Raw genomic sequence first — 13,350 nt, forward strand, 5'->3', positions numbered from 1 at the left:
CCCTGTCTGCCATCTCTCCCTCCCACTCTGCTCCCTGGCCCAGCCTCTCCCACATCCTCCCCTTTCCTTCTTGTCTCTCCCAGTCTTCTCCAAGCCCTCTCCTCTCTAGATCAATTTGGCCCCTGGCCTTCTCCAGGTCTCCAACTCCACCAATTCCATTGCCATGAGGAGCAACGGGAGCCATAGAAGTCCTCCTTAGAAGGCAGGGAAGATGGAAAAGCTGAAGGCTCACAGTGCGGGGGGGCCTGCTTTTAGGCTCCTGCTGGGTATGCCACAGTGCATACTCTTCGGTGATGAGTATGCCTTTGACAGTTCACACTCCTGAGTGATGAGTGTACTCTTATTATTTTCTCTTTTGTCTCTAACCGTGTATAAGTCACTTTTTAAATCAATGCTGTTGCTGACGAAGGGTCCCCAGGGAGGCCTGAAAGCTGAGCTGACTCATGGTATCAGTGGACGGCCGAGTTTACTGTGGTTGGATGTGTCATGGACTGAATTGTGTTCCCCAAAAATATGTGTTGAATTCCTGGCCCTTGTACCCGTGGATGCGATCCTATTTGGAAACAGGGCTTTAGTTGGGTGGCCAACCAAGAATGATGTTGTCTTAGAACACATACAGACGACCCTTCCATGTACAGAATTAGAAACCCCTGCCGTGTGTTTTCTGTGCAAGATGGATACTATGGCATCAGTGGCCCCAGGCATTCCCTGGTTCCTTAATGTTCCTTGGCTTGTAGACGACCCTCACGTGCGTCTCTGCGTCTATTCTGATCTTCTCATGACTCAGAAATCCCTAGGTTTAAGATCTACCCTTTAGTGGTGGTATGACCTCATTAACACAGCAAAAGAAAAGGCCTATTTTCATCCTAACAGAACCCAGATTTGGGCATCTTAGTGCCAATTTGGGAGTAAATCTTGAATTACCTAAAGCAATCAATTCCTCTGGCCAGCCATTGGCTCAGGGTGGCTGTGACGTGAATTCTGGCTGATGAGGCAGTAGGGGAAGTCCAGGGAAAATCATGATTGTCTCTAGACATTGCTGGCTGAGGACCAGGAGCTGGAGACTGAGGCTACCAGGGAGGGCAGGGTCCCTGAGAACAAGCCAGCGATGCTGCGTAGGGCAGGGCTGAAACACAGAAAGAACCCGGGTCCTTGACGATGTCCTCGGGACCTTTCAGCTCATGAGTTTGTACATGTTCCTATCACTGAACCATTTGCATTGAGTTTGCTGTGACTTGTAGCTGAATACATTCCAACGGATACTAAATGTCAACCGTATGTCCTCACATATGTGCATACAGGTGTTTTGCAAACCGGGCTGGGCAGCAAGGGGCACAAGCAAGGGTCCAGGGCTCTTCCAGACTCTGGCAGACGCTGGCTTCCAGTGGTTCTTGGGGAGCCGCTTCTGAGCATATTCTACCTTCTCACTCCTGTGCCCAGTTAACCCTCAGACAAAGGCCACCTGCTCCCTCTGTCTCGCTGGACTGTGGGCCCTCAGGGGCTCTCTAAGAAGCTGGTGGACCAGAGGTATGGATTGAATAGTATCCCCCCAAAATGTGTCAACTTGGCTAGGCCATGATTCCTAGTATTGTGACTGTCCACCACTTTGTCAATTTGGCTAGGCCATGATTCCTAGTATTGTGTGATTGTCCACCACTTTGTCATCTGACGTGATTTTCCTATGTACTGCAAATCCTACTTCTGTGACGTTAATTAGGAAGGATTAGAGGCAGTTTGGAAACCCCGGTGGCATAATGGTTAAGAGGCAGTTATGTTAACGACCCAAGACTCAATCTACAAGATTAGTTTGTGTATTGAGTCCATCTCTTTTGAGACATAAGAGAGAGAGAAGTGAGCAGAGAGACAAGGGGGCCTCATACCATCAAGAAATAAGAGCCAGGAGAATAGCACAACCTCTGAACCCGGGGTTCCTGCGCTGAGAAGCTCCTCAACCAGGGAAAGGTTGATGACAAGGACCTTCCTCTAGAGCCCACAGAGACAGAAAGCCTTCCCCTGGAGCTGGCACCCTGAATTTGGACTTTTAGCTTCCTAGAGTGTGAGAGAATAAATTCCTCTTTGTTAAAACCATCCTCTTGTGGTGTTTCTGTTACAGCAGCACTAGACGACTAAGACAACCAACAGATGACTCAGCCAGGAGCAAGGAGTGATTTATTCTCACAGCGGAGCAAAGACGAGGCCCATAGCCTCGGTAGCAGCAGAGGCTGTCTCCTCCCAGGTCCAGTGTCCCTTTCTTAGTGTGGCAGCCCCAGGGGAGCCAGGTGGGGAGTGGGGGTAGCAGCCAGGGCAGCAGGCCTCCTATCACAGGAGCCGACTGGCCCAGGAGCAGCAGTGGGCAGCAGCAGCAGCAGCAGGATATGGAGGGGGCGGGGAGTGTTAGCCCAGCTGGCTGACTCCCACCCCCTACGGATGGTGTATGGCCGGGGCTGGGGTGCAGGAAGGGAGGGTCTGGACTGGGAGGTGGGCGTCCAGGGCGGCTCAGTCGGCTGTGAAGATGCGGCTGGAAATGTCATCCAGGAGCCAGTCAATGCCCAGCAGCAGGTTCTCCCCGGTGAAGGCGCTGCAGCCCTGGATGCACCAGTGGTGGCTGCGAATGGAGTCCAGTTCCAGGGCCTGGGAAGGCGGAAGGGCGGGAGGGCTAGGTGACCACAGGCCCCGCCTACCTGCAACCCCAGGGACATCTGTGTCTCCCTCAAAGCCCTGCTCAAGGCAGCCTCCCCTGGCCTTGGGGAGGTCCGTCAGCCCCCTTGGGACGCCTGGGCTCTCTGTACACCGCCACGCCAGCACTGCCCCTTAGTAATGGGACAGCAACTGAGGCTCCTGAGCCTCCACTAGGGTCCAGGGACTGCACTAGGGCCCTACAAATGTCCTCTCATCTACTCCTCCCAAGGTTCCAGGAGACAGGGATTGTGTTGGCCACTTTATAGAGGAGGAAACCCAGGCTCAGAGAGATTAAGCAACATGCCTAAAGTCACACAGCTTGTCAGGGGCAGAACCAAGATTCTAATCCCTTCTTTGTCATTCTGGTGTTCAAGAGCTAGACTAACAGTTACAATACAGGCTCTGGGGCCAGATAAGCCTGGGTTTGAATCCCAGCTTTTCTACTTGCTAGCTGTGTGACCTTGGACAAGTTCCTAGTCTCTCTGAGCCTGTTCCCCCGTCTGTAAAATGATAATAATAGTTCCTTCCTCAGGAGGTTGTTGTGAGGATTAAATGAGTGAAGGCCTGCAAAGAGCCCAGCACAGAGAGAACACTCAGTACAGGCTAGCTCCTCTTAGCTCTTGGAATAATCGACTTGCAGGTCTGCCTCCCCCAGGCTGGGGCACCACTGTTGTTAATGTGCCGTTGAGTTGATTCTGACTCACAGCGATCATAGGGTTTCCTAGGCTGTAATCTTTACAGGAGCAGATTGCCAGGTCTTTTCTCCCGAGAAGCTGCTGGGGAATTCGAACCACCGACCTTTTGGTTAGCAGTTGAGCGTTTTAGGGGCACCACTAGGCCTTATTAAGCGCTGAATCTCCAGTGTCCCCACAGGTCCTGCCACACAGTAGGGCGCTAACAAATGCTTTTAAAATAAAATAATGAGGAAACGCATACCCCTTTTCCCCAAGGCCTCGTCTCACCTCGCGAATGGCATTAGAGGACAATGCCCCAGGCAGGTCCTGCTTGTTGGCAAAGATGAGGAGGGTTGCTCCGGCCAGACGCTAGGGAGAGAAGACAGAGGTAGTTGTGGGGGATCTGTGGGGGAGGCTCAGAGGGTGTCCCAGCCCCGCTCCAGGCAGCCCAGCCCCTCCTCTAATCTCCCAGAGCATCTGGGGTCAGAGATCAATCTGGACAAGGCCCCGTGGTGGAGGGAGAGGTCATGGAGGCTGGCACCACACGGGCTGGAGAGAGACCTGGGCTGGGTGGGGCCCTGGTTCCAGTTCAATCACCACCCAGTGGGCACCGCACCCTTCTGTGCCTCAATTTCTCCTTCCATAAATGGGGAGGGGTACTGGATAAGACGATCTTTCTGTGGTTCTGGGGTGCTTGCGTCTGATGAGCTGAACTGCTCAGGGAATGTCCAGGGGCCTTCTTCTCTATCAAGTTTCTGCAGCCCTTTAACTGGTTCACTCCCGACAGGCCTCACTCTCTGCTCCTGACTCTAGTTATTTCCATATGTGCGTGCAACTGGGCTCCCTCCATGTGGACCTAACTACACAGAGCTTCGGTGTGCCAGGCCTGGCTGAGCACTTTACAGCCATGCTCCCATCTGACCTGCTCAACACCTTGGGGGCTGCTGTTATACAGGAGACCACGTGTCCCTGTGTGCCTGGGACAGTCCTGTTCACACCTGTTGACCCTGCATAAATAAATAAATATTTTTTAAAATTATAGCTCCCCACTCCCCCTCCCCCCAGTCCACGGTAACCACTAACCTACTTTTGTCTCAATCTGCGTAATTATTAACAACACCCTCTTCCTCTTTCACTCTCAAACTGCCCTGGTTTGCAACTAAATACAATGTAGTAGCCTGAATCAGGTGTCCCTGGGAGGCACAACTGGTTCAGGGCTTACTGGTGGGTCAAAGACATTCAAAGGTGCCTTGGAAGAAAGGCCTGGGGAGCTGCTTCCAAAAGGTCACAGCCTTCAAAACCCTATGGGACAGTTCTACTCTGCACATTTGGGGTTGCCATGAGTTGGAATCGACTCAATGGTAATTGGTTTTGTTTTGTTTAGCCTGGATCAAATTCTAAATTTGCACTGATGACATTAGAAATTAGCCTTGGCACAATATTATCAGCTAAACTATAGACTTTGGATTTCTCTCATTTTTGCACTAATATCATTAGTGGAAAAAAGAAGAAACCCCAATAAAGTCTATAGTTTAGCCAATAGTGTTATTGTTGCTGTTCGGTGCCAACAAGGTTAATTTCTTAGTTCTGACACATACACTGTTGACATCTGGGAAGCTGGATGAAGGGTGGATGGGAACTCTCTGTACTATCTTCACAACATTCTCAGAATCTAAGATTTTATTTTTTAAAAAAGTGCTCTACTTTGGACAACAAGTTATACGATCGCCCCACTTATAATCCCCATTTTAAAGAAGAGGAAGTAAAGGCTCAGAGGGGTTAAATGTCTTTCCCGAGGTCACACAGCAAAGAATCCGACTCCTGAACCAGGTTCAGAGCTCCATGCACTGACCATGAGTCATCTGATGATGTGGCTGTCATTCCAAGGTGTGGAAACTGAAGCTCAGAGCTGTGAAGCGGTGAAAGCACAGGGGGGCTATGACCCCAGGTCCCGGTCCACAGCATGTGCCCTGCCCACAGCACCATGGGCTTCCCTGAATCAAGTGAAAGGTGTGTCTCTGCCTCCCCGAGGGTGCTCAGTGAAGGACCAGGGTATGGCCCTAAGTGACCCTCTGGGGTCCTGGAGCCCTCCGAGCATCTGGTGGAAGCCCCCCGCCCAGGCAGGCCCCTGCCTACCTCCTCCACCAGCAGACTCTGGAGCTCTTGTAGGCAGTCCTGCATGCGCTGCCGGTCGGCGCTGTCCACCACCCAGATGAGGCCATCGGTGCTCTCAAAGTAGTTCCGCCAGTAGGACCGCAGGGACTTCTGGCCACCCACATCCCAGATGTTCAGCTTGAATCTGGGCAGGGGAGGGGGCAGCTGGAGGGTCAGCCCAGCCCCTCTCCCACCCTCCCTGCCCACCCGCCTGCCGAAATCCTGCTCACCCACGGTGCTCCAGGGTCTTGATGTTGAAGCCCAGCGTCGGGGAGATGGTGTCGATGTCTTCCCCATTGAACTTCTTCAGGATGGTTGTTTTGCCAGCATTGTCCAGGCCACTGGGGCACACCGGATTAAGGAGAAGTGCTCACACTCTGCAGATTGGTGGCATTGTCACTCACCACAAATCAAAGTCAGTTGAGCACATGCCTGGCCTGCCATCGACCCACGATAAATATGAAGGATCAAGAAATAAACATCTTATCATCTCTACTTCACCGACAAGGTGGGTGTTGTCATCCCTTAATTCATTCCACAAATGTTTGCTGAATATCTACTACATGCCAGGCCCCCTTTTGGATGCTGGGGGCACCCCAGATAAGAGGACAAAGTCCCCACCCTTGGGCAGCTCACAATTGAGCAAGGAGACAGCTGAAAAAGTGCAAACCAGTGAGAAACTTAAGATGCTGGTAAGCTTCAGAAACCCAATGATGAGGCTCTGAGAAGGTCACCCTCTGTGAGAAGGTGTCTTGAGGTGAGGCCCGAACTACAAGGAGTCAGTTTTCTGAAAGACTGGGGAAGGGCATTCCAGGCAGAGGGAACAGCAGGAGCAAATAACTGGGGGCACCTACCCTTTCTTCGTTGTTTCTGGAATGTACCAAACCCTTTACTGCTGAATGAGTGTGCAAGGAATGGTGAGTTCCCCAGTGGGAGAGACAACCTTCCTCTTTCCTTCCAACACTTATGGGGACTTGTAGCTCTGTGTGTGTGTGTGTGTGTGTGTGTGTGGTGTGGTATATGGTGTGTAGTGTGTGGTGTGTGGTGTGTGTGTGTGTGTCTGTGTGTCTGTGTGTGTGGAGGGACACAGGCCCTGGGCTCAGCCTCTTATTGCTCACCTTACCTGGGGCAAGTGACTCAAGCCATGAAATGGGGTGATGAGAGGACCTGCCCTGAAACCCAGCCACGGCCCCTGATAACTGGCAGCTGATATTTCTCCCCTCTCCCTGCATCATCCATGATTCCTTCCACACAGGATCATTCCCATCAGCTGACAACCTCACTGTTGTTACTCCCTGCTTAGAAAAAGCAAACAAAACCTTCTCTTGTTCCCTCTCCTTTCTCCAGCTAGCTGTTTATTTCCTTCCCTTTACAGCAAAGCTCCTCAAAACGCTGCCTCCATCACTCTCCCCAATCTGCCCTCTTGCTCTTTCTAGAGCCCACTCCCATCAGGCTTTTGCTCCCTCTGCCTCCCTAAAATTGCTCTTGCCATGGTCAGTCCCCAGAGACCTCCACTGTGCTCTTCAATGGCTGGTCGGTGCTTGGTTCCCATTTTCCAGCTCTACCAGCAGCACCTGACAGACCTGCCTGTCTCTCACTTCCTGACCCATGCTGTCCTTGCTCTGAGACATGTCCTCGCTGGGGCCTCCTCATATCTCCTGGCTGCTCCTCCTCATCACCCTGATCTCTTGATTGGACGGAGTACACTTCACTCTCTTCTCTGTCACACTCACCCTCTAGCTGAGCTCATCCAGGATCCTGACTGCAAATACCATCTTTATGCTGTTGACTCCCAAATTGATGCCTCTCGCCCAGCTGCTCCCCTGGTCACCTGTCCCAAAACCCAGCTGCCTCCCTGACATTCCTGGGATGTCTCAGAGGCATCTCACATGGCCAAGTGAGCTCTCAGCTTCCATCCCTGTCCCGACCTGCTCTGCCCTGGTCTTCTCTGTCAACTAGGCTCCTCATTCTTCTAATTGCTCAGGCAAGAAAGCCAAGAATCAGGCTTGACTTTGCTTTCTCACACCGTTGGCCAATCCAGGAGCAATTCCTGCCTGCTCTCTCATTACCTTCCTACTTCATCATTATGATGATTCCACTCTGATCCAAGCCACCATCCTATCTCGTTCTCATTATTGTGATTGACCCCTAACTGGTCTCCCCCTTCTGCCCTTAACCCATGTCCTCTATTTGCAACACAGAACCCAAAGTCAGACCACTCTTTTCCTCTGTACAAGACCCTGCCTGGACTGTCTTCCCCAGACACCTCTGACCTAATCTTCTACTGCTCTCTTCCCTGCTCATTCTCTCCAGTCACACTGCCCTTGAACGCACCAGCTGAGTTCCTTTTGGGCCCTTTGCACTTGCCCTTGTCTTTGCCTTGACTAGTCTTCTCCAGGTAATTACACAGTTCACCCCTCACTTTACTCACCCGTCATCTCCAGGAGCCTTTCTTGGCTCACCCTATTTTAACGGCATTCTTCTCTCCCCATAAAAAATATTTTATTTGTTTTATCATCTTTCTCCTCTCAGGCATTCTATAACATTCAAGAGGACAGAACTTTGTTTTGCTGTTTTACCTAGCAAACATGGCACACAGGAGGCGCTCCATAAATACGTATTTCTTGAATGAGTGAATTCTCTGCGCCTTTCTCCGGGATCTTTAAAATGAACACGGCGGGCATATTTTTAAGTTATTTGCGCACATAAGCGACTTCTCTGCTGGCCCAACTAGTGGGTCTCAGATGCCCCACGTGGCCCGGCACAGTGTAAAACTCCCACTGCTGTCCAGTGGATTCCGACTCATAGTAACCCTATAGGAAAGGCGCGAAGTGCCCCATAGGGTTTCCAGGGAGCGGCTGGTGGATTCGAACTGCCAACCTTTTTGGTTAACGACGGAACTCTTTACCACTGCGCCACACAGAGTAGAGTGAATGAATGCAGGGACCCTGGGCCTAACAAGTCCTCAGCTTCGGGGGACACCGAGGGGCCGCGGGGTGTCACACACAGTCTAACGCGCAAGCAAACCGTCCAGCGGAACCAACCCTCGCCCCCCGGGAGCGGAGGGCGGGGCCGCGTCCCCGGGATTCCGAGTTTGGGGGCGGGGCCGGGGCCGGCACCCTCGGACAGGGGGGAAGAGGTCAGAGCCGGGAGGACAGCGGTCCCACGCTCGTGCCAGGCCTCCGGACGGTGACGTCTGAGTCACCTCCGGGCCCTATCGCCCCGCTACGCTTGGGACGCCTGGTCCCTCCGCTGCGCCTTTAGGCCCACACCTTTGGCCTCTGGACTGGAGTCCCCCCTCCCCGAGCCGATGGTACGGCCTCCTCTCGGCCCCAGCCCGAGCGATTGGTAGGGCCCACGTGCGTGACGCACAATGGGCAGTTGGTACGAGCTGGCCGGCCGGGCACCCCGCGCCCGGTAGGGGGCGTCTGTCACTGCCCCCGGGCTGGGACCCCACTACCCTAGCGGCTCCGCCGTCCGGGAGGATACAGCATGAGCAGTCGCAGCTCCCGCTCTTTCTCCTTCATTTTCTTCAGAATGGTCAGAAGCCCCATGATCCCAGCAGCCCCCTCCCGGCCGCCGTTTCTTCCTAGTCCTGGGATCCCCGCTCCTTGCTCCTATTGGCTATCACGCCCAGCGACAGCACAGCCCATTGGCCAGCCCTTTTTGGGCCCGCCCTTGCCCCACGTGACCTCAGAGCGGCCGCGCTGTGTCTCTGCTGGGGTCCCTCTAGCGGCGGCGCGGCTTCTGCGCGGCCACCTGCCTTAACCCTTCGCGTCCCGAGGGCCGACAGTTGGGGGCGAGGGCGAGTCTATTCCGTCCTCCCAGGACCCAAAAACTCGGCCGGGAACGGAAACCTGAAGTTCATGGGTTGGATCTTGGCCAGGTAGGGAGTACCTGCAAAAAGGTGTGGCCAGGCGGGGACCCAGGAGTCAGAAGCGAGAGCCTCATGACCTGGGGCTGTCCTGGAGGCTGTGTAAGGGCCTGTTACCCGGAAACGTGGTCCAGATCCCGCTCTTTTGGGGCCTTGGTGTCATCCTAAATTTGCCAATGACGGAACAGGAATTGGGCCTCCCCCTTGCCAGGCTCCTGAATGCCGGTATTGGTCCCTAGGGACCGTTGGAAATGTGCGGGGTGGGGTGGGGTTGCGTGTTTTGGGTTGATTCAGCGACTGAGGGAAGATTCCCCCACGTTTAGACGGTGGGAAGCAGGGGTAGTAGGTAGTGTCCTGCAATGCCGGGGACAGACCCTCACGAGAATTGTCCCGCCTGAGCCCATGGTTTCCCTTTGAAGAAAAACAATCTCACGTTTGCTGATGACAAAAATGAGGCCCACCAAAAACTCGCTGCTGTCCAGTCGATTCTGACTCATAGCGACCTTATAGGGCGGTAGAACTGCCCCATAGGGTTTCCAAGGAGTGCCTCGTGGATTCTTGGAACTGCTGACCTTTTTTAGTTAGCAGCCGTAGCACTTAACCATTAACCACTACACAACCAGGGTTTTCTTGAGGCCCACAGTGACTGGCAAATAGTAGATGCTCAATAAATAGTTGCCGTTGAATGAGTGACTTTGTCCAACAGTTTGGTTCTTTCCCTTAGTTTAGTACCCAAGAGATCCAGAAAAACTGAGGAAACTGAGGCCAGGAAGCAAGCAGATTGTAAGCTCAGAAGGGTGAGTCTCGTGTGTTATTTTGAGCCCTTCCACAAGTTCACTATAGGGTAAGTGTGAGTAGACAGCACAAAGGAACCAAACAGTTGACGGGGAGTTGATGCTGATTCCTGGTGACCCCTTGTGTGTCAGAGTAGAACTGTGCTGTATAGGGTGTTCAATGACTGGCTTTTTGCAATAGATTGCCAGGCCTTTCTTCTGAGGCACTTCTGGGTGGACTTGGAACTTTCAACCTTTCCATTAGGTGCTGAACATTTTAATCATTTGTACCATCCAGGGACTTCTAGCAGAGTTCTTGTTAGGTGCCCTTGAGTTGGTTCCAAATCATAGAGACCCTATGCATAACAGAAGGACACACTGCCTGGTCCTGCACCATCCTCAGAATTTTTGTCATGCTTGAGGCCATTGTTGCAGTCACTGTGTCAGTCCATTTTGTTGAGGGTCTTTCTCTTTTTCGCTGACCCTCTACTTTACCAAACATGATGGCCTCCTCCAAGGACTGATCCCCCTGATAATATGTCTAAAGTATGTGAGACGAAGTCTCCCTGTCCTTGCTTCTAAGGAGCATTCTGGCTGTACTTCTTCCAAGACAGATTTGTTTCTTCTTTTGGCAGTCCGTAGTATAGTCAATATTTTTCACCAAGCCATAACTCAAAGGCATCAATTCTTCAGTCTTCCTTGTTCATTGTCCAGCTTTCACATGCATATGAGGCGATCGAAAACACTATGGCTTAGTCTTCAAGGGAGCATCTTCGGTTTTAAATCCTTTAAGGAGGTCTTTCGCAGTAGATTTGCCCGATGCAATGCGTCCTTTGATTTCTTCACTGCTGCGTCCGTGGGTGTTGATTGTGGATCCAAGTAAAATGAAATCCTTGACAACTTAATCTTTTCTCCATTTATTATGATGTTACTTATTGATCCAGTTGTGAGGATTTTTGTTTTCTTTATGTTGAGGGACAATCCATACTGAAGGGTGTGGTCTTTGATATTCATCAGTAAGTGCTTCAAATCCTCTTCACTTTCAGCAGTCAAGGTTGTGTCATCTGCATAACGCAGGTTGTTAATGAGCCTTCCTCCAATTCTGATGCCGTATTCTTCTTCATATAGTCCAGCTTCTGGGGTTATTTGCTCAGCATACAGATTGAATAAGTATGGTGAAAGGATACAACCCTAACCTATACCTTTCCTGACATTAAACCACATAATATCCCTTTGTTCTATTCCAACAACTGCCTCTTGGTCTTTATACAGGTTCCTCATGAGCACGATTAAGTGTTCTGGAATTCCCATTCTTCATAATGTTATCCATAATTTGTTATGATCCACACAGTTGAATGCTTTTGCATAGTCAGTAAAACACAGGTAAACATCTTTCTGGTGTTCTCTACTTTCCTCCAGGTTCTATATGACATCAGCAATGATATCCCTATTTCCATGTCGTCTTCTGAATCTGGCTTGAATTTCTCGCAGTTCTCTGTCAATATACTGCTGCAACCGCTTTTGAATGATCTTCAGCAATATTTTACCTGTATGTGATATTAATGATATTGTTGGATAATTTCTGCGTTCTGCTGAATTACGTTTTTTTGGAATAGGCATAAATATGGCTCTCCTCCAGTTGGTTGGTGTCGTGAGTTGAATTGTGCCCCCCAAAAGTATCTGTCAACTTGGCTAGACCGTGATTCCCTTGTATAATTGTATGATTGTTTACCGTTTTATCATCTGATGTGATTTCCGTATGTGTTGTAAATCCTATCACTCTGATGTAATAAGACGGATTAGCAGCAGTTATATTGATGAGACCTACAAGATTAGACAGTGTCTTAAGCCAATCTCTTTTGAGTTATAGAAGAGAGAAGTAAGCAGAGAGACATGGGAACTTCATACCACCAAGAAAGCAGAGTGCGTCCTTTGGATCTGAGGTTCCTGTGCTGAGATGCTCCCAGACCAAGGGAAGACTGATGATAAGGGCCTTCCTCCAGAGCCTACAGAGAGAGAAAGCCTTCCCCTGGAGCTGACGCCCTGAATTCAGACTTCTAGCCTGCTGAACTGTGGGAGGATAAACTTCTGTTTGTTAAAGCCATCCACTTGTGGTATTTCTGTTATAGGAGCACTAGATGACTAAGACAGTTGGCCAGGTAGCTGTGTTCCAAATTTCTTGGCATAAACAAGTGACTACTTTCTAACACTGCACCCCTTTGTTGAAACATCTCAGTCGGTGTTCCGTCAGTTCCTGGAGCCTTGTTTTTCGCCAGTGCTTCCAGCGCAGCTTGGGCTTCTTCCTTTAGTACCATCGGTTCTTGATCATATGCTTTCTCCTGAAATGGTCAAATATCGACCAATTCTTTTCGGTACAGTGACTCTGTGTATTCCTTCCATCTTCTTTTGATGCTTCCTGCGTCATTCAGTATTTTTGTTCGTTGAATCTTTTGATATTGCAACTCGAGGCTTGAATTTTTTTTTTCAGTTCTTTTAGCTTAAGAAATGCTGAGCGTGTTCTTCCTTTTTGGTTTTCTAGCTCCACATCTTTGCACATGTCATTATAGTACTTTGTCTTTTTGAGCTGCCCTTTGAAATCTTCTGGTCACCTCTTTTCTTTCATCATTTCTTCTGTTCAGCATTCAAGAGCAAGTTTCTTCTGACATCCGTTTTGGTTTTTTCTTTTCCTGTCCTTTTAATGGCCTCTTTGATGTCATTACACAACTTGTGTGGTCTTTGGTCATTAGTGTTCGATGCATCAGGTCTGTTCTTGAGATGATCTTTAAATTTAGGTGGGGTATACTCGAGGTTCTACTTTGGCTCTTGTGGAGTTGTTGTAATTTTCTTCAACTTCAACTTGAACTTGCATATGAGCAATTGATGGCCTGTTCCACTGTTGGCCCCTGGCCTTGTTCTGACTGATAATATTGAGCTTTTCCATTGTCTCTTTCCACAGATGTAGTCAGTTTGATTCCTGTGTTTTCCATCTGGCAAGATCCACATGTATAGTCGCTGGTTATGTTGTTGAAAAAAGGCATTTACGATGAAAAATTTGTCGGTCTTGCAAAATTCTGTCATGTGATCTCTGGCATCATTTCTATCACCAAGGCTGTATTTTCCAACTACTGATGCTTCTTTGTTTCCAACTTGCACATTACAACCACCAGTAATTATCAATACATCCTGATTGCATGTT

The 13,350-nt window shown here is 50.3% G+C and overlaps 2 protein-coding genes across 4 annotated transcripts in view; one reads left to right on the top strand and one right to left on the bottom strand.

The window, feature by feature from the left end:
* Positions 1 to 2,152: 2,152 nt before the first annotated feature.
* ARL2 (ADP ribosylation factor like GTPase 2) lies at positions 2,153 to 9,105 on the bottom strand. 2 transcript variants are annotated; one of them, XM_003419604.3, is made up of 5 exons: positions 8,997 to 9,105; positions 5,738 to 5,848; positions 5,490 to 5,652; positions 3,642 to 3,722; positions 2,153 to 2,631 (listed from the first exon to the last, which is right to left on the bottom strand). In XM_003419604.3, exons 1-5 carry the CDS (start codon positions 9,059 to 9,061, stop codon positions 2,497 to 2,499), a joined length of 555 nt encoding a protein of 184 aa, XP_003419652.1. In that variant the 5' UTR covers positions 9,062 to 9,105; the 3' UTR covers positions 2,153 to 2,496. The 2 variants fall into 2 exon arrangements, with proteins under 2 accessions (XP_003419652.1, XP_064143897.1); XM_064287827.1 differs by lacking the exon at positions 8,997 to 9,105 and adding an exon at positions 8,087 to 8,965.
* BATF2 (basic leucine zipper ATF-like transcription factor 2) overlaps positions 9,077 to 13,350 on the top strand; it is a 34,378-nt gene continuing 30,104 nt past the window's right edge. For both annotated transcript variants that reach the window (XM_064287824.1, XM_064287825.1), the window contains exons 1-2: positions 9,077 to 9,393; positions 10,106 to 10,178. In XM_064287824.1, the coding sequence (XP_064143894.1) occupies positions 9,374 to 9,393; positions 10,106 to 10,178 (93 nt within the window). In that variant the 5' untranslated portion in view covers positions 9,077 to 9,373. The remainder of the gene's footprint in view (positions 9,394 to 10,105; positions 10,179 to 13,350) is intronic.

This window comes from Loxodonta africana, chromosome 7 (assembly GCF_030014295.1).
Source record: "Loxodonta africana isolate mLoxAfr1 chromosome 7, mLoxAfr1.hap2, whole genome shotgun sequence".
Lineage (NCBI taxonomy): Eukaryota > Metazoa > Chordata > Mammalia > Proboscidea > Elephantidae > Loxodonta > Loxodonta africana.

What these genes read in the sequence shown, in the direction of transcription:
- ARL2 (XM_003419604.3), bottom strand. Translation starts at nt 9,061, where the DNA reads ATGGGGCTTCTGACCATTCTGAAGAAAATGAAGGAGAAAGAGCGGGAG. An exon ending in AGAGTCTGCTGGTGGAGGAG is followed by an intron (nt 3,723 to 5,489) that starts GTAGGCAGGGGC and finishes TTCTCTCCCTAG; the next exon opens with CGTCTGGCCGGAGCAACCCT. An exon ending in CCTCTAATGCCATTCGCGAG is followed by an intron (nt 2,632 to 3,641) that starts GTGAGACGAGGC and finishes CCGCCTTCCCAG; the next exon opens with GCCCTGGAACTGGACTCCAT.